Source organism: Triturus cristatus, chromosome 1_2 (genome assembly GCF_964204655.1).
Source record: "Triturus cristatus chromosome 1_2, aTriCri1.1, whole genome shotgun sequence".
Lineage (NCBI taxonomy): Eukaryota > Metazoa > Chordata > Amphibia > Caudata > Salamandridae > Triturus > Triturus cristatus.
In genome coordinates, this window is record NC_140580.1 from 561,871,117 (window position 1) to 561,891,997 (window position 20,881).

Below are 20,881 nucleotides of genomic sequence, written 5' to 3' on the forward strand. Positions count from 1 at the left end.
GGAGGATAAGGATCCGAAACCCCCTGGTCTAGATCCATCCAAGGCCATAATGGGGGGGCTGAAGCTGCGGCGCCATCGGAGCCGGTACAGGTGAAGCCGCAGGAGCAGACTCCCTGGGAGCCGGAGATTCCCTGGGCGCCGGTGAATCCCTTGGCATCGGAGAGTGGGCAGGAGTCACCTGCGGAGAAGGAGTAGGCGACAGCGAGATGGCATCCTTGTCACGACGCCGCTGTACGGGGAGGCTGACCTCGAAGCCCTGCCCTTCGAAGATCGACACCGAGACCCATGTCTTCTCTTTTTCTTATGCTTCTTGGACTTCGAAGTATGCAAGGTCGACGACTTCGATCTTTTGCGACCCTTCTTCCGACAGCACAAACACCCTTCGACGTCTCAGGTCCAAAGAAAGACACCAGAGACAGTCGTAGTGGGATCCGTGATGGACATAGGGCACCACACTCTCTGCAGGGCTTATAACCGGACTTCTTTGAGGTAGCCATTTGCACTACAACACAAAGTAGAAGATGGAAACAATCTTATCACAGGTAAAATGAAAAGTCCCATAAAAAACTGTTACGCGTCGACGGCGCGGAGAAAAGGGAACGGACGTCAGCACGCCAACGAGGTCTTCTTATGGCTCCAGTGACGTCATACGGAGTCGCGAACAGAGCCGTGCTATTGTGACGTCCTCGTCGACGTGAGAGAGCTTAGAAAAGATTTTCCGTGGAATGCTGGCGCAGGGGTAATTCAGTAGGTGAGGAATCCACTGGCAGATGTATCCATCAGAAGGTACTAATTACAAATGATTTCACTATTTTCCCATTTGTCACATAGGATATGGCCCTGCAATAATGAAAGTATTCCCTATCAATGGAAGAAAGCCTAACCTACGTTTTGGCTTTTTAAAGAACTACTACTACATCTATTTATCAGTAGTGACACCATGCAACCAATGTGCATAATATATCTATATATATCTCTCTATCTATACACACACATGCATACATATATATATATATATATACACACACACATAAATACATATGGGAGTTTATTTCGCTAGCAAATTTCTTTTCCTGGAAACCACACTTAAGGTACTTTGGAGTTAGAGTGCAGCAAATCTGCTGTATAAAATATGTATGCCAATTATTTTAAAAATAATAACAGAAATCAAAGACACAAAATATCAATGTTATTAACTGTATTCAGAATCTACCAGAATACACACTGGTGCAGAAAGCAGATTGGTATACTTGGTTGGGGGGGGGGGGGGGGGGGGGAGGGCAGGCGGTTCTGCCGGTGTCCAGGGGATAAGTGGCTTGCCCACTCTGAGTGCGCTGACTGTTTGGTCGGCCGACCAAACCAGTCATATGCACTCTGCATCTTCTTGGTGTCCTAGCCAATCACAACGCTTCCATTGCAGCATTGTGATTGGCTATGCGGAGGATAGGGCAGCTGCCTAGTTCCTGTAAGGCGGTGGTGCAGAGAGTGGAGACGCAACAAGGGACCGGAGGCGAAGGTAAGTTTAAATTTATTTATTTTTAATTACCCCCCCCCCCCCCCATGAGTCATGCCAGCCGTGACTGATACACACCCCTGCTAGAGTGCCATATTCTCATTTGTACATCGAGCGGGAGGTGCCAAGACATGGACCTTTGAAATGATGAGCCCAGAACAGGGCCGGACTGGGAACCAAAACCAGCCCTGGCAAAGTGCTCGGCCGGCCCCCCTGAGGCTTGGGGGTGCCGCCGAGTTCTTTGCCAGGGCCGATTTTCGTCTGATTTTGTTACAGGGCCGATTTTGCAGCTATGCTGCAGAAACGGCCCTGTAACAAAAACGGCCTCCAGGGGCCCAAAACCGGCCCCCGCCCGTGCGGCGCACCGGGGGATTGCCCGGTGCCCGCTACGGCCAGTCCGGCCCTGGCCCAGAATGCTTTCCACTGCCATACGGCAACCTCATCATGACAGTCCAGTGGGTCCAATGCTCCCATTTAAAGATGCTGATGCATGTTCTGGTAACATACTGATGAGACTGTAAAGATGAGCCAAAGTAATTTGACTAATCAGCTGTAACAAAACTCGTCACTAGGGATTTGGGGATCTCAGATGTGTCAGGAATTTAGAGCTCATATAAAGAAGAAATCTATATAATGTTTTTGAATGCTTAGCAACGATGTGTAGAGTAACATGTCTCACATAGTTATGAAATAAAATACTTCGCCAGCATTAAAAAAAATTGTAATAACATATTCAGGAGCCCTTTCATTAGAGCATTTGATCATTCATATAGAGTTAACAGCGACGAGACACAGATTTAATGTGGTCAATTCTTGATGACTCATTTTTTTACTACGGGCAGTACAAGTAATTTTAACTTTTCAAAATGTGATTTTATTTCAATTGTGAGTTCATTTTGCGGAACAAAACGTGTGCTCTATTCATCGTTCACAAAACGTAGGTATTTACGAAGGTTTCCATGATATAATATTTTTCGGGCGTTTCACGGTGAATCCTAATGTTTTAGGGTGATGTAAAGGTGTTCCGGGGTCTTGTGAATCTCCAATATTTGTAATGAATAAATGCGTCTATTAAAAGAGTTCTGAAGAACGTAAAATGTTTTTTCATGGGTGTGCGATATAAAGTGACAACAAGTATTGTTTTTCACTCGAGTTACAATTTTGGGGGACCGCTCCTTTCGTGAATTAAACATTCTAGAGAAGGTAAAATGTGTTGCAATAGGTTTTTGAAACAACGCAAGTAGTAATAAATAATTATACTTACTAACCAGTGTGTTATACATACATTTGAATTACTTTCTTTTATGTGTTCGGTGTCCACGATGCCAGCTGCAGAGGGAGCAGGTTCTCCCACCTCCACCTGCCACAACCCCGAGGCTCCAAGGGTATTTTTCTGTCTCCATTTCCTAACTGGCAACGGTAGTAACAAAAAAGAGATTGTTTTAATGTGTTGGAAACGTCATACATGCAAGCACACACCCCACCTCGAGCATACATAGAAACACAACTTTAAACAAGGTACTTTTAGTTTTTCCTGCTCCTTCAATCTAACATCAACTTAGGATGACTGGAAGTGTCATGGGGCAAGTGTGAGAGGAATTTCTTGTTGTGGTCTTGTGTAGGGGGACAGGAGAAAGTATTGTTTTTCAGAAACAGCTGTGACGCATCTCTCCTGTATAGCTAAAATAAAAGAAACAAGCATTTGCAATGCAATAGGTCTCGCAGTTACGAGAGTTTTAGCTATTGGCATTGTAAATAACAATGCCTTTTATTTATGTTTTTAAATCAAAAATAAAAGGCAATATTATTTGCAATGTCAATAGCTCAAACTCGCGTAAATGCGAGACCTATTGCATTGCAAATGCTTGATGAATATTTGCAGTGTGGGGCTTCGCCTGATGCTGAGTGGAATACTGCATGGCTGTGTGTATTTGTGGTTCACATGCCTCCAAGTATCAGGGATATTCAGTGTTTAAATGACAATACAGAAATGCCGGTACTCACTATTAAAGGTACCTGTTCGCTCCTGAGAAGTGCTGGTACTGTCCCATTAATTACATAGCAGCAGTGCTGAGAAGTGCAGGTACTCTCCCATTAAATGTATGGCAGTAGTGCTGAGAAGTGCAGGTACTCTCCCATTAAATATATAGCAGCAGTGCTGAGAAGTGCAGGTAATTTCCCTTTCAAATTAAAAAGTACAGGTACTCAGTAACGAGCTGTACCTGCCTATGTAAGGCACTAGGGATATTGCAGTGTGGGCACACTGCCCATGCCTCTGCATTCCTTTCTCCCAGCGGTGCGTGCATACATGGGCACGAGGGTATCTTTGCGCGCGTGCGCAGCTGTGCGCACACGCAAGCCGCGGTGTCATGAATAATGGAGGCCGAACGCTCCGTGAACAAATCTTTTAAAGCGGGAAGGATTAAGATCCCAGAAGCTGGAGCCGGCGCGGGGTCGGCGCAGGTTCACAAAGTGGGTTGGAGTACATCCTTCCACTCTCCGCGCGCAACTGATGTTTTCCATTTCTCTCCCGCATTTTTTTATTTGTTTGTCAAGCGCCTTAGAATAAATACTCTGTTCTAGCCGTAAACAGTTGACGAGGACTTGCCATATCAAGATCTATTGTTTTTATTTTGTGTCAAGCAGGATTGCACTGTATCCAAAGTGCACAAAGGGGAGCGGGAGGGCGCATTAGCGTCTGCCAGAATCACACATCATGTCTGGGGCTGAGCCGGTGACACGAGCCCAGATTACCTTCAGGAACCGCAACAGCTAATCCAACTCGTCCCCTTATCACAGAGATTGCAATGTCCCAGAGTGCACAAGGGGAATATTTGAGCTGAAAAAAACTCAAAGTTCATCTTTCAACAGTGAAAATAACACTTTTGAGGTATGAGGCCTTTGCAAAAGAGCATAAGCTTTTTGCCCGAAATACATTTCCTTCCTTACTATTAATATTTGTGCAACTGCGAGATCCCCAATCAAAAACGGCCTTCCCATTAGTGAACTACATTCAACCCCTGAAAGAGGAAGTCATATCAGAAGAACACAGGAAGTCTATGCTGCTATCAGGTTCCTCCGTTCCGATGTCCCCGGGGCTGTGTTGATGCTCTAAAGGGGCCCACCTCTGGACAACCCCAAGTCCGGCTTGTAAGTGAACACGGACTGTTGGGGTAATCGAGCGGGGGAAGGAAAGGGTGGGGACTGCAGGGAAGGAGATCTGAAAACAAGAAAAGACAAACACCATATGAGACCATTGTCTATATAATGTGATATGAGCTGCTGACATGAAAACCAGCATTACCTACTCTGGCGCGCCATCTCACCTGTAAAGTAAAGAAGGTACGGCTTAACTTATAGGGGAGAGCAAGAGGCAGTGGCAAGAGGTTTCAGGCAACTAATATGAAACAAAAGAAACAAAGACCACACATATGGGATCAGCACTTCAGTGATAAGAACACATGGAACACGACATGTCTTAGTACTTTACGTTTGGAGATACCCACTTGCGTCTGAACCACTATTCTCAAGCCCAGCGGGTATGGCACCACCCCTTCTTGTTGAGGCTCTCTCCTATGTCTAACAATGGAACACAAGAAAAGAAACAATAATGAGGACTGGCTGCGGGAACGTGCCTTTCTTCACGTCTTGCTTCTGCCAGTATATGCAGGAAACATGTATCAGATATCCCACATACGTCTATGCACACCAAGTGATGGTTTGTCTTTACTGCCTCACAAGACAGTGAATAAACGATAGAGAACTTTGCAACAGGAAGCTGTTTGTCATGGAGCTCTCAAGCCACGAGAGTAATGACAAGGCTGAAACTCACTCACGCTCTCTGATGGGTGAGTGGCCGTAATTTAGAACCGCTCCTCTGCATGCGACCAGCCGGTCTCTCCAACAGAGGGGCGATATCGTTCAAGAGATAAGTTGCCCAGGGAAACACCCCAAACACTCCGGTCCGATGAGACCCTTTGGTCTCTGAACTTGGTCCTATGAGGAGCCGCAGTAAGAACCAGCGACAACACGCCTACCTCAGTGGTTGGAAGTCTCCAGGGGTGTGTGCAGCCCTCGCGCTTCCTGATTCCTGCCTCCGTGCTCCTCTCTCCAAACACAGTGTTATCTCGGGCGCGTCTACTCTGGAAGAATTATCGGCTCCGAAGGAGTCGACCTTTGCCCTTTTTACGTCCTCGACGGGCGTTGCGCGAGTCACGTGATACGTCTCTCGCAACGCCCGCCGGGACTTGTAGTCTTGGAGCGGACGTGTTCTGGACTTCTGCGTGTGCAGTTCGCGGCAGTCGGCGCGCTGGCTATCGGATCCTGACAGCACATCCCCCTTCCGGGGTTCATCGACTGCCAGATGGCTTGTGCGGGTGTAACCGATGAAACTTAGCAACCAGCCGGGGCGCATGAACCGCCGAAGCAGGTTCCCACGAATCATCCTCTGGCCCATACCCTTTCCAGGAAATCAAGTACCATAACCTACCCCGCACTGTCTTGGCATCTAAGATGGACTTCACCTCATATTCCTGCTCTTGCTGCACCCAGATAGGTGCTGGACGCTGTTTCATTGGCTGTCTCGATGGTTTCAGAAGGGAGACATGAAAAACCGGATGTATGCGGAAGTGCGCCGGTAACTGCAGCTTCACGGCTACGGGATTTATATGCTTTATGACCCGATAAGGTCCAATATATTTAGGGTTGAACACGCTGTGTTTCCTAAATCGGATATGCCTGGTAGACAACCACACCCGATCCCCACGCTTGAATACGGGACCTGGCCTGCGATGCTTGTCAGCCTGTGTTTTATACTGGTCCTTAGCTTTCAGCAAAATGGCCCTAGCCTGCGCCACGATTCTCCGCATAAGCACTAGCCTTTTCCGCAATTCTGGGAGTCGGGTGTCAGTGTTAGGTAGGATCAAAGGGGTAAACCTGGGGTGGAACCCGTAAGTGCAGAAAAACGGGGTGTGTTTAGTTGACGAATGTGTGGCGCTGTTGTAAGCAATTTCAGCGGCCCACAACCACTCCACCCACGCATCAGTAGTGGTATTCACATAACACCTAAGGTATTGCTTCAAAGTTTGGTTCAGCCTTTCGGTTCGGCCATCCGTTTGGGGATGGAAGCTCGTAGAAAGGGAGGAGGTGACGTGGAGCTTGGAACACCAAGCCTTCCAAAAGCCTGCCGTGAACTGGGCCCCCCTGTCTGACACTATAACCTGTGGTAGTCCATGAGGACGGACTATGTGAGTAAGTAGTAACAGGGCCAACTGTCCTGCAGTGGGTGCCTGTTTACAGGCTATAAAGTGGCCCATTTTAGTTAGGTAGTCTATCACCACCATGATGGCCGTCATTCCTTAGTCTCGGGGGAGCCCCACTATAAAATCCACTAATATCCTTTCCCAGGGCCTCTCGGGAGTGGGCATCGGCTCCAGCAATCCCTGGGCTGATTGGTGATCTGCCTTCATTTGGGCGCAGATGGAACACTCCTGCACCCAGGTCTTGATATCCGGACGGATGGAGGGCCACCAAAAGTGTCGTAACACCCTTTCTAGGGACTTTTCACGACCGGCATGTCCTGCACAAGGGAGGTCGTGACACCACGTAAATGCCATTTTTCTCAGGTTTTTGTTGGGGATGAGTACTTGTCGGCCTTTCATGGGGAGGCCTTGATGTAACCGCCATTCTGGATGGAACCAGAGCCATGTTCTCCACTCTACAGACTGTATCCCTTGTCTGATACTTTCTAAGAAGCTGTCAGTGGTCAATACCCCCACTACTCGGCTAGGCTCGATGATGGCTTTCTCTGTAACCGTATCCTTGGGCTGAGGGCTTTCCTGTTGAGTGAGAGCGTCGGCCTTCTTGTTGTTAACACCTGGGCGAAAGGTCACTATGAAAATCAAACTCGGCAAAAAAAAGCGTCCAACGGAGTTGCCTAGGTGTGAGGTGTCGAGCTGCTCGTAAAAACTGAAGGTTGCGATGATCGGTATATACTGTGATCTGATGTGCTGCCCCCATGAGCCTCTATTCCAGGAAAGCGTCTTTTATAGCCAAGAGTTCCTTTTCGGCGATAGTATAGTTTTGTTCCGCCGGGTTCAATTTCCGGGACATAAAGGCTATGGGGTGGAGGTACCCCGTGGTTTCGTGTCTCTGAGACAGCACTGCTCCCACCGCTACTTCGGACGCATCCGCTTCAACAAAAAAGGGCAACTCCGGTTTAGCATGAACAAGAACAGGAGCGGAAGTAAAAGCCTCCTTTAGGCGATCGAACGCCTCTTGGGTTACGGTGGACCATATGAACGGTACCTTCAATCTGGTCAACTTGGTCAGGGGTGCCACTGTGTTGGAGAATTTTTTTATGAATCTCCTATAGAAATTCGCGAACCCCAGTAGACTTTGGATGTCTTTAACGTTGTGAGGACGGGGCCACTCCACAACGGACTTCACCTTCCTCTCTGCCATGACCTGTCCAGAGGGCATAACCCCGAGAAATTCCACTGTGGTTACGTGGAACTCACATTTTGTGAGTTTACAGAATAGCTGGTTTCTTTGTAAGGCCTGTAACACTTGCCGCACATGGGAGATGTGCTCCTCTTCAGTTGTTAAGTATACGAGAATGTCGTCGAAATACACGACTACAAAGACGTCCATAAATTCTCGTAACACCTCGTTGAGGAAGAATTGAAATGCGGCAGGGGCGTTACAGAGCCCAAAGGGCATCACCAAATACTCAAAGAGCCCGTACCGCGTTTTGAAGGCTGTCTTCCATTCATCGCCTTCGTGCATCCGCACCAAGTGATACGCCCCTCTCAAATCCAGCTTGGTGTATATGTTCGCAGCTCTCACCTGCTCCAGGAGAACCGGAATTAACGGGAGTGGGTATCGTTTTTTTACCGTGATGGCGTTTAATGGCCGAAAGTCTATGCAGCACCTCAGTTCTCCATTGGCTTTCGGAATGAAAAAAAGAGGGGAGGCTGTAGGAGACCACGAAGGATGAATGAACCCTAATCCTTGGTATTTGTCCAGGTAGGTTCGCAGGTGTTGGTTTTCTGGTACGGTCAGAGCATATATCCGTCCGCAGGGCACCACCGCCCCGGGAACCAAATCGATGCGACAATCGAACTCCCGATGAGGAGGGAGCTCTTCCGCCTTGGTATCGCTGAATACCTCTGTGAAGGAGCGGTAACAGTCAGGTAACACCACCTCTTTCTCGGCAGCGGGAGCTATTCTGTGCACGGTGGCTAACACCTCCGACGGTCGGGTCGGCTCCAGGTTGCAATGCTTCTGGCAGTGCACTGACCTCAACTGTAAGGTCTTAGTTTCCCAGTGGATGCTGGGTTCATGTTTCTGAAGCCACGGGAGCCCCAGGATCACTCCGTACTGGGGGGCTTGGATGATGTTAAAAGACACCCATTCTCGGTGATATCCCTCATACGTGAGTTTGTACTCAGGAGTGTGGTGATGTATCGGTCCTGATTCCAACTCCTTGCCATCCACCGCGTAGACCAATTCCGGGGTGGGTTTGAGGAGGAGCTGAACTCCTAACCTGGCTGCCTCTTTTCTGTCCATAAAACAACCGGTAGCCCCGGAGTCAACCATGGCTCTGATAGGTCTTCTTACTTGATATATGTCGATGTGCATCGTGATAAAGAAATGTTCTGTGTCCCTAAAGACAGCGAAATCCACTGAAGGAATGGTACGTCTGCCTGAGAGCCTCCCTTCAACCGTTCTCAGGCGTGATAGTTTTCCTCCCCCTTGTCCGTTGCCACCATCGCCATCTGGCCGGGACGAGAACGACCGTACGCGGGTTTAACCGGACACTCCCGGATGAAGTGCCCTTTCTTGCCACAATACAAACACAATCCCTGTTTGCGTCTATGGTCTCTCTCGCTCAGAGTTAACGATGCCCTCACTGCTCCGATTTCCATAGGCTCAGGCTTGGTTGGTGTTTTCTCTGGGAGCCCCGTTCGCTCGCTCCATGGACTGGACCTCTCCTTTCTTGCGTGCTCTCCTTTCCGTTCTTTCAACCGATGGTCCAACCGGAGCGTCAGGTCAATGAGGGCAGCACAGGTGCTGGGCTGTGGATCGATTTGGGCCAGGACGTCCTTCAGCTCTTCAGTGAGGCCGTGGTAAAACATGACTGACGGTTTGGTTTCAGGCCAATCGGTTTCTGCTACCAATCTTCTGAAGTTGTTTAAGTAGCTGACCAAATCCAAGGATCCTTGCCGCAGCTCGAGGAGGTCTTTGTCCGCCGAGAACGTTTCTGCTCGCCGGTCAAACGTCTTCTCGAAAGCTGCTCTGAATGTATCCCAATCGTATAGCAGGGGGTCATCATTCCTAACTATAGGGACTGCCCACTGGGCGGCTTCCCCCCCCCAAATACGAGATCCGAAAGGCGACTGGCTTGGTTTGTAATTAACATTTTCGGCTTGCAGGTGAAATGGAGCAATACCTGGGTCATGAACACTTGGACCTTCTTTCTATCCCCATGGAACCTCTCGGGTGGGGCCAAGGGTACTGAGGAGGGTACTTCTACCACCACCGATGTCGGGTGTGAGGGGCCTCCCACGCTAAACGGGTTTTTCTGCATGTAATCTACGCGGGAATGTAAGGCCGCTGTCTCCTGTCGGGAAGCAGCTAGCTCTGCCTGCATCAGCGCTAACGCAGCCATTACGTCCTCTAAGGTAGCCATCCTTAGCCTTCAACACAACCAGGAGGAAAAGAGAATTCTTGGGCCGATAATTCTGTCAGGTTCCTCCGTTCCGATGTCCCGGGGCTGTGTTGATGCTCTAAAGGGGCCCACCTCTGGACAACCCCAAGTCCGGCTTGTAAGTGAACACGGACTGTTGGGGTAATCGAGCGGGGGAAGGAAAGGGTGGGGACTGCAGGGAGGGAGATCTGAAAACAAGAAAAGACAAACACCATATGAGACCCTTGTCTATATAATATGATATGAGCTGTTGACATGAAAACCAGCATTACCTACTCTGGCGCGCCATCTCACCTGTAAAGTAAAGAAGGTACGGCTTAACTTATAGGGGAGAGCAAGAGGCAGTGGCAAGAGGTTTCAGGCAACTAATATGAAACAAAAGAAACAAAGACCACACATATGGGATCAGCACTTCAGTGATAAGAACACATGGAACACGACATGTCTTAGTACTTTACGTTTGCAGATACCCACATGCGTCTGAACCACTATTCTCAAGCCCAGCGGGTATGGCACCACCCCTTCTTGTTAAGGCTCTCTCCTATGTCTAACAATGGAACACAAGAAAAGAAACAATAATGAGGACTGGCTGCTGGAACGTGCCTTTCTTCACGTCTTGCTTCTGCCAGTATATGCAGGAAACATGTATCAGATATCCCACATACGTCTATGCACACCAAGTGATGGTTTGTCTTTACTGCCTCACAAGACAGTGAATAAACGATAGAGAACTTTGCAACAGGAAGCTGTTTGTCATGGAGCTCTCAAGCCACGAGAGTAATGACAAGGCTGAAACTCACTCACGCTCTCTGATGGGTGAGTGGCCGTAATTTAGAACCGCTCCTCTGCATGCGACCAGCCGGTCTCTTCAACAGAGGGGAGATATCGTTCAAGAGATAAGTTGCCCAGGGAAATACCCCAAACACTCCGGTCCGATGAGATCCTTTGGTCTCTGAACTTGGTCCTATGAGGAGCCGCAGTAAGAACCAGCGACAACACGCCTACCTCGGTGGTTGGAAGTCTCCGGGGGTGTGTGCAGCCCTCGCGCTTACTGATTCCTTTTGCCTCCGTGCTCCTCTCTCCAAACACAGTGTTATCTCGGGCGCGTCTACTCCGGAAGAATTATCGGCTCCGAAGGAATCGACCTTTGCACGTTCTCGACGGGCGTTGCGCGAGTCACGTGATACGTCTCTCGCAACGCCTGCCTTGACTTGTAGTCTTGGAGCGGACGTGTGCTGGACTTCCGCGTGTGCAGTTTGCGGCAGTCGGCGCGCTGGCTATCGGATCCTAACAGCTGCAAAGCCATTACAGCAGCAAAACACGCAAAGTCAAATGGTAGAGCCTCTTAATTTTCAAGAGTCGGGTTGACACTAGGTATGTTGTATTAATCTTCAACTTGTACCCAGAGAGTTACTGTCACACACAAGTAATGAAAAATCCCTGATTCCCATTGGAGCTTAGCCTTGTTTGAGATGGGGGTGCGGCGACAGACGGTGCTGACAGCGATGTAAACCTGAAGGTTTATGGACATTTGGATTTAGATTTGTAATTCTGGATTACTATTTATTGTAACTACAACATCAATTTGATTGGCAGCTCACTGCAATAGAATTCTGAGTCATCATTGCTTGCATTTAATATATCATATTTATGCATTTCATAGCCACTTAATGCATGTGTAAAGGCAGTCGGAAACAAGCCGGGCGCAAGTGAGCTCCAGCTCGCTATGCCCTGAGACGGTCAGCTCCGCGAGGCAGGCCCCACACGCTATCCTGGGAGGTGTGAAAGTGGCGCCGAACAAAACACGGCTTCTTTCATTTACTTGCTTCCCTGTGAAATGGATCCCAAAAAAAAAAAGAAGCCTGTGACTGGTGCGCGTGCCAAAGCAAGACGTGGATTCAATTATCGTGCCTGTGTCTGGGCACGATAATTGAAACCACATAACGGCCGGTGCGCGTAATAGACACCAATAGGCCGTGGGCGGAGCAATGCACCCGCCTTTGGCCTATTGCGTGCTCTCATTGTAAAAAACACACACACAAAGCCCAATAGCATGCCCCAAAAGGAAAAGCACACGCTCGTGCGTGTGGGATTCCTAGACCTGTTTTCAAACCCCCCTACAAAAGTTCTCGCACTGCGAGAGCAGTGCTAGGCACTGCAACGCTAGGCGCGAGACCTAAAAAGGTAACACTTCCTTCATTATTTCTCAAACCATGCCTCTTGAAAATATCCAACAGAGTGAATAGTACAGACAAAATAATAATAGAGGGAATGCTGAAGCCTTGCTCTTTTGCTGAATCTTGGTGCATAAAAGCAATTTGAGAGCAACCCTTTCACACAAGTCTGAGCACTACTAGTTTAATGCCCTAGCTATAGTCACCTTCTATATGTATGTGGTATTTGAACAGGGCAAACCTAGCCAGAAAGGCAGCAAAGCGCTGTAGAGGGTCAAAGGCAAGCATAAAGTCAACAGTTGATAGGAGAACTGGTTATTGGATTGTTACTACATTGTGATGTTGTGTTCTTTAAATAGGTCAGTCTCAACTCTTTCCTAAATTAGAGTGTCTATGAGAAAGTCTTTAGGGGGATGTTGATCCAGATCCTTGGTGCATAGATGTTTCAGGTCTGCTGTCTGGTGTTAAATTTTTTACACTTCTGATGTTGACCTGGTGGCGGGTGTATCAAGAGCCACAAGACACGGTGAGCTAGTCCACAAGATAAGTGTGGTGCATCGTGGTGCTGGTTATGATGGCTTTGTAAATGATGCAGCTGTTTTGGAAGATGGTGTGGGCCAGCAAGGGACGCCAATTGAGTTCCATCAGGATTGGGTGATGTGATCATATTTTGTTCGGCCCTGTATGAGATGTGCTGTAGCACGTAGGATGCCCAAGAGACGTACCAGTGTGGAGGTTGGGAGTCCATGCTGCAGGGTGTTACCACCATCCAGGTGCAAGAGAATGACGGTCTGAACAGCAGTTTTGAAGTCACTCTCTGTATGAAACAGTTTCACCTTCTTAAGAAGACCGAATTGGGACCAGGCCATCTTTGTTTTTTTGGTAATGTGTTCCCTGTGGGGAGGTTTGTGTCCAAGGTGAACCCAAGTGTCTAGGTATTTGGTGAAAGTTGTGTTTCCAAACCATCAAGGTATATGTTAATAAGCCAGTTTTGTGCTATATCCTGCTTGCTGTTTTGGGCACATAACATGAATTCTGTCTTGGTTGGGTTAAGATTCGGATAGGTGCTGGGTAACCATGTCTGGCTGAGGTGCAGGTGGTGTTTGAGGCACCGGATGTTTTGAGCAGAGGAGACTTTCAGGTACAGTTGTGCATCATTGACATATTTGTGAATCTTGAATCAGTTGTGCGAGTAGAACCCCAAGGTACGCCACACAGAGGTTGCAGATGACCGAATACAGTATTGAAGCATGGCAGATTTTACAGATGATTGGATACTTTTGGGACCTGGAGATGCCTATGTGTACAAACTGGTGATGATTGGTGTATCGATGCTGCTACGTGATCAGACGCCGAACTAGTGGTTATGCAGGAGGCTGTTAGTACTGATGTGATCTTCGAGTTGAGCGTAGACTGCTTTTGCAGGGTAGGTAAGTGATGGGCCGATAGCTTGCAAGGTCATTGGGGTTAATGCAGGTTTCTTTAAGAGAGTGACTACTCTCACGCTAGCCCCTTGAGATCTATCTGTAACAGGTCATGCACCTGGCACAGTGTGCTGCAGAGAGTTTAGTGCCTTGCACCGTGCACAGCTGCATACCAGGAGCCTGCAGATAAGGGTTTTATATGTAGAGCGAAAATCCCGACTAGAACAAGCGAGGCATGGTATTGTAATTAGTGAAGCAGATTTGTGAAGTAAAAACAAGTAACATAGAAGTGTTTTAGTATGTTCAAGAAAGTCAAATGTTCTCGATGGCTTAAGTTATCTGGCAATTGTCCTCAAGTGACAAAACTATTGCTGACATTTTCCATTGAGGAACTTTCATAACATTGGTGTCTGATGATCCGAGAATAGGGTTGGTTTAGATGGTTTGATCCTTCATTGAGATATGGGGCACTATTAGTCACTGTGCATTACAATGATATTTCTTCTTTATGCTGACTGATAAGAGCTGGTAGGATTCATAAGAGAATTTGGGGTTAGGTTTATTATTTCCTCAACGTGTGTTTTTTCTATTGGAGAAAACAAATTTAGAGAGGTACAATTATTATTTTTGTGTAACGCACTTTAATATAGAGGAAAAAAATGATGAAAGACAGTTTCCGTTATTCTGCAGATTTGTTGTATAAATGAAGCAAAGGGACTCATCCTGAAGAAGACACTCCGAAATGCATTGATTGAAATAAAGCACCATTTCAAAGATACTATGGCCCTCGTTTACAAAGATTCCATTTAAGGAACCATAAATTGAGACAAATAACAATTTGCAATTTGCGATTCCTTAAATGGAACGTACATAAAGGAATTTCTCAGAAGTGGTCGCAATTTCTGCACTGACTTCTAATGAATCAATTGGTATTTTGAGAATGGATTAATAGGTTGATTCTCAAAATACCAACTCGTAGTGGATCGCAAGTCAACCTACCTCTTTAATACACAAGAGGTAGGTCGTACATTTAGACCCAGAACGATTGGCTACAATGACAGGCATAATGGCCTGCTGAGGTCAGCAGACCACCATGACTGTGATTATATTTAAATAAAGCAACTTTCCTTTTATTTCAGTGCGTTCTTCATAAAGGAAAGCAAGATGCATTCAGGAAAAGAAAACAAAAATACACACTTTTTTTATGAGCAGGCAGCAGTCTCGTGGACCACTTCCTGCTAAAAACAAGCATTTGCAATGCAATAGGTCTCGCATTTATGCGAGTTTAAGCTATTGGCATTGTAAATGACAATGCCTTTTATTTATGTTTTAAAAACGAAAACAAAAATAAAAGGCATTGTTATTTGCAATGTCAATAGCTCAAACTCGCATAAATGCGAGAACTATTGCATTGCAAAAGCTTGTTTCCCTTGGCCGACTGATGCCTGCGACGCTTGGAGAAACTGGGTTTCCCTTTGGGTAAGTGCACAAAACCCCACTCGTTCGTGGTACTTCAAATCTAAGAACAATATTGGCGTATGTACAGTGCACAGGTCAAAGCGAAAATTCTTGCATCACTCGAGGCAACCGTTTTTTTCTTATTTCAATATGTTGAAAAGTTTGTTTTTTTAGATAATGTTTTGCATGATTTGGACGTGTAATTTATGTACAGATCTGGTCGCGATTTGGCCCAACCGAATGTATTTAAATGTACAGAAAAATGTCTCGAAGTTGAGAAAGGGTCTGAAGGGGCGCACGGGGCCCCTGCATGCGTAGACCACAGCCAAGTCTTCAGTGAAACGGAACAGACATGTTTTATTTAATAAAATGTAGATTTGGCCCCTGAACGAGGCACATTGAAGCGGCTGTGCATCGTTCCCACAGCGCTAGCTTTCTTCATGGCGCACAGAAGATGCATACACCCTCACACCACCTTCCTGCACCCATAAATAAGGCGTGCGAGGTACGAGGGAAAACTATTTTAATACTAAAACTAAATATTGTGACTTATTTGCAGTTTTCTGAACACGAGCTCCACCCGAAGGCACAAGAGCGGGTCACAGGAGCAGCAGTTACCTTACATGATGTCACGTTAAAGTACATGATTTTGTTAAGGCTCAGCGGGGCTGGAGGTGGCAAAGAATCCCTCGATGTTGAGCCCGCACTGAGAGACGAACTTGGGAGAAAAGTCAGAGGGGGAGAAGAGAAGAAGTGAGAGAGAAAGGGAGACAGTGGATGGAGAGGGGGAGTTACAGATGGGACAGGAGGCTTTTGTCAGCGCTGCTCTCTGCTCCACCGTTGCCTCTCCATCCGCATCATTTGTAGAGAACAGGTCAACATCTATTCACACCCAAGTATTGAGCTATGTTTTCGTGCCTCTTATCTGGGGTGACGGCCCTTAGGGTATGATAAAAGAACGACCCCCGGGAATGGGGGAGTCCAGGACCAGCTCCAGGGCAATGTGACTCGTTGCACCCAGGAATAAGAGTGGAGGGCGGAGCAGGCGTTGGGGGGCATTCGGGAGGTGAATTAGAAGGGGGTCTCTACTCTGCCCCCACCACCTTCTGCTGCTGGCCATGGGCGGTGAGTGGAGTCAGGTGCACAGTCCAGTCCTTACCGCTGTCTTGCTCCACGCATGCGCCGGGGCTGTCCGGGTCCCGAAACGTGACCATCTCCAAGTCTAGGGGGTTCTGGGGCTTTCTCTGCGTTACGCCTCACACCCTACGGTTCTTGCTCCCATGACAGCCATCTGCGCGGAGCAGACGGTGAGGGGCAGACCGCACCTAGCGCACATAAATGGAGACTGACTAAAGGCGACAATCTCCCTTCTGAGCATGCGCACAAGTTTACCAAATTCACTTCCTGGCTCGCACGCCTGGCGGATCGCACGCCCTATAGAGGGTATCAGTTTTACTCTCCTCCCCAGGGCCGGGCTGTGAACGGAAAGCGGCCCTGGAAAATTGTGAAACCCATACGGTGCATGGCAAGTGAGCCTGACCACTACAAGGGGAGTTCGACAGTTCACCCCCCGCCCCAAATGAGAACAAGCGCTACCCAGGCAGCCGCTGTTTATTTTTGCATCGCGCTTTCACTTTAAAGTGAAAGGGAGATGCAAAAATAAACATGCGGCGCCATGTCTCCTTTTTTGTCCTGCCCATCCGGACTGGATCGCACGGTTTGTTGGCATAGTGATAAGAAACTGCTTCACGACAGCCGACAGCCATGAAGCAGGCGATCCAGTCTGAATGGGCCGGACCAAAAAGCCAAAGCGAGGCAACCCAGAAAGCTCATTTCCAATGGCAGGCCACCGTTTAGCATAAATGGTGACGCCAGTCAATGGAAATGAGGGGCGGGGCTTCAAGCCTTTTTCTAAAAGTCTTCATTAGCAATAAATCTCGCCGAGCGAACTACGCATGTGCGCAGCAACGCTAGGCGAGACCTAAAAAGTGCTTTGGTGAACATCCATAATGGGGAAGGGGTCCTTGAAATGTTATTATTGAATGCAGCACTTGGGCTTCCCAGTGCTTATCTTGTATGCAAGTATCTCAAAGCTGACTCCACCTAAGCTTATTAAGTTACTTGTGTCGGACTGCACCAGTTATGTTGTAAAGAGGACCCAATAATGACCCGTTTTAATGTCTGTTTTTAATTACTAATGGGCCTGAGACCTGGAGGAACTTGGCCCACTTAAAGCCCTGGTATTGTAATTGCATTTATATAGCGCGTACTACCCCTGACGAGTAATGGCTTTAAGTGGGCTAAGTTCCTCCAGGTCTCAGGCCCATTAGTAATTAAAAACAGACATTAAAACGGGTCACTATTGGGCCCTATATTCATGTATTTAACTTTACTGTCAAATAACATGGGTTGATTTTTGAACAATAATGTAAAAAAAGCATTAAGGTATTCCATGTCAGTGATTAACTTTCGATTTATATTTCACATGTTTTACTTAGTGTAGCACGAAAATCCCTGGCGGGGGCATACTATGGCCTTCAGAAAAATGTACTTAGCATATGTAAGCCACGCCTCTTAATTATATAGGCCACTCCCCATTTTAAGACCCCACCACTTTTTCAATCCTGTTAAAAGCCACAAGTATTACTGTCTCTGGTTACTGTAAATAGCAAATGGGTACCCTAATCATGCATGTAAAATGTCACCCCTACACTGAGTAGATAGCTATAAATTGTGTCAACATGAATATTAAACAGGAACAGTCACTGTTGATTTTTGAGACACACCACAAGTGATAATTTTGTTTAGATACGTTTCCTGAATATCTCCAAATAGTGCATCTGTTCTTCTATTTGGTTGGAGGCAGGATTGATAAATGTGCCTTCATTCATTTCGACAGACTAAACAAGCTTTGCGTTTTAGCCGCTTATTCATGGATCTTCAAAAGAAATCTTAGGATATGGAGCTGCTTGTAGATAGAAAGGAAATTTAAAGAGTTGGTTCCTTAATCTGCATAGTCTGTGCATCCTCCATTTTGATGGCAACCAGGTATATTTTTGCAACATATTATTTGCAACCTTATTTCCAAACGCTGGTTTGTTTAACCTGTCAAATAAGTGCAATGGATTGAAAACGTGACTGGTTTGCCAGGTAAGAACCCAAACTTACACTAATCATATGCCAGACCAAGTCTTTTAGCAATAGCAGTGCTAAAAGCATTAAAAAACAAGTTTAGAAAGAATGTAGATGCTTGTACACTATACATATTTAGCATGGAACCTTAACTCAAACAATTCCTTTAATCGAAAAACAGCATCTTTTAGCGAACTATTAAATAGGCTTTTGTGTAACGCGCAGAATTGAATCAGCCACTCCCAAAGTGATAGACAACATACACTGAATCTTGGATGAAGGAGATTCCTGCTATTTTGTACTTCTTGACCATTCAGCTGCATTCAACACAACTGATCAAAAATAACTGCACGTATTTTCCATCATGTCTATTGAGTCACTATTGTCCGGTTAATTTTGAGCAGTGCACCTAGGAACCAGCACTGATGCCTTGTGACATCTCTCATGGGCGAATCCTTTTCGACCTTTACCTTGAGCCACTGAGCACATTACATGAAGGGGAATGATTCTCCATTCCTGAATCTAAGGATGATGCACAACTTTAATTGAAAACTTCTTGAACTAGTAGCAAACTTGTCATTCGTTTCTGCTAAACAAAGCTCCTAATCTGGTTGTCAAAATACTTCTTAATAGTAAATCTTTGCAAACATAGTTCTTACTTCTCACAAAAATGTGATCCTTCAATCGTTAATGAACTTATGGTAGATGTTTTTCCCCATCCATCTCTTTTGCAGTACAATCTCCAGGCTGTACTTGTGATTGCACCTATTCACAGGGCCAACACATCAACAAGAAAGTCAAAGCAACCATCTATCACATTTCCTCAATTAAAAAAGACAAAACCATTCCTTTCCTCCACCAACCAAAAAACTGCAGCACGTGCCCTTGTCATTTTGCAGATTGTCTTGGGTACAATTTAACACACATCATTTGTGGTTACTCTAAATACTGATGACAGTCCCCCACTCCTTGGTGACCCTTCCAACATCAACTATAAAATATGACCAAATCTCACCTATTCCTCCCTGGGCTCTCTGCAGAGTGCAAGAGCAAATTTAAGATTGAGTGACTAACTTGTAAAACAATTCACCTAAAGAATCCTTCCCTTTTAAACAACCTGCTCAACGAACATGGAGGACAAAGAAGACTCCAAAGCAGAGAATCACATTACTTAGAAGTCCTGAAGTTCAAATCCTCCCAAGCACAAAATCTGAACGTTCATAGGGCCCACTGAATAAATCTGGAAATCTCTCCCATCTGATTTAAGATCTCAACATGCTCTCCATGTCCTCGGGGAAAGTTCAACTGAGCACCTCTTGAAGCTGTGTCTGAGCTATTGTAGTGAACCTATTCAGCGGTATCCATGGAGGTACTTTTACTGGAACTACCCAACTTGTGTATGCTTTATTGTAATCTACAATACTGTTTCCACAAATTATTCTATGCCATACCAATGTATGTTCTATGTAAAGTACACTAATACTGTTATGGTGCAGCAGTGCTATAGAAAAGTCTCAAATCAATAAAACTACATCATTTTGTCCAGCTTGGTGACATTTTACAATACGTTAATCTGAAGCCATCTTTATAAAATTGTTAGCCTGTTATTTTGTGAGAATCAAAGTGGCATATTTTGCCCAGAATATCATGCAAACATCTGTGATTCTAGACATGGGAGATACAGGATTATTACTAGCTATCCCCATTAGGTTACCACTTCCAATACTCCTAAACTAATTGGTGACTATTCAGAATGCAAAATCTGTTCATGAACAGTAGTTCACCATTCATACACATTCAGAAAGCAACTATTATGCTTTTTTGAAAATTGTTATGTACTATCCGCTATTTGGGGCAAAGCAGCTAAGGAACAAAGTCACACTGGCACTCTGGATATCACTTACCCAACAGCTCACATGTGTTCATGTCATATTCTTCTGCCATTTCTTTTCCATCAGTAAAAAGGTAATGTACTTTCCTTCTTCCTATAAAAAGCAATTATGAGAGGCACTCCAAATTACTTCAGCATTTAAATCACTTTAAACTTGTTTCTAAAACCGATAAGAATTTTCTCATGACAATTAAGTTTATTTCAACCTTCCGATATACAGGTTGCAGCTTTAAATAGCTAGCAAGTTCAATCCTCACGCACATCAACACGGGTTATATGTCACTAAAGCAATACAAGAGCTTCAAGTTGACAGAGAAATTAAGTAATGCATGTTAAATAATAGCATGGCTCTGTGAAAATAGAATAATGAAGACCAGTGACATAAGACCAAATGTCAATTAACTAATTTTAGGTAATGAATCTCATAAATCCCAGTGCAAGTGCCGTCAAGTTTTAATATTAACAAATCACACAGTTGCTGAGTTTCTCATATTGAAGATGCCAGCTAGGCAATATTTTGTGTTTCATGTCCTTCTTGCTAGAAAACAAAGATTTAGAAAAGCAAACAATGGATTTCTT

The 20,881-nt window shown here is 46.0% G+C and overlaps 1 protein-coding gene across 1 annotated transcript in view; it reads right to left on the bottom strand.

Moving 5' to 3' along the window:
- DPCD (deleted in primary ciliary dyskinesia homolog (mouse)) overlaps positions 1–20,881 on the bottom strand; it is a 125,164-nt gene that overhangs the window by 54,209 nt on the left and 50,074 nt on the right. The window contains exons 2-3 of the mRNA XM_085606463.1: positions 20,316–20,396; positions 2,799–2,923 (exon numbers count right to left, since the gene is read on the bottom strand). Coding sequence (XP_085462589.1) covers positions 2,799–2,923; positions 20,316–20,396 — 206 coding nt within the window. The remainder of the gene's footprint in view (positions 1–2,798; positions 2,924–20,315; positions 20,397–20,881) is intronic.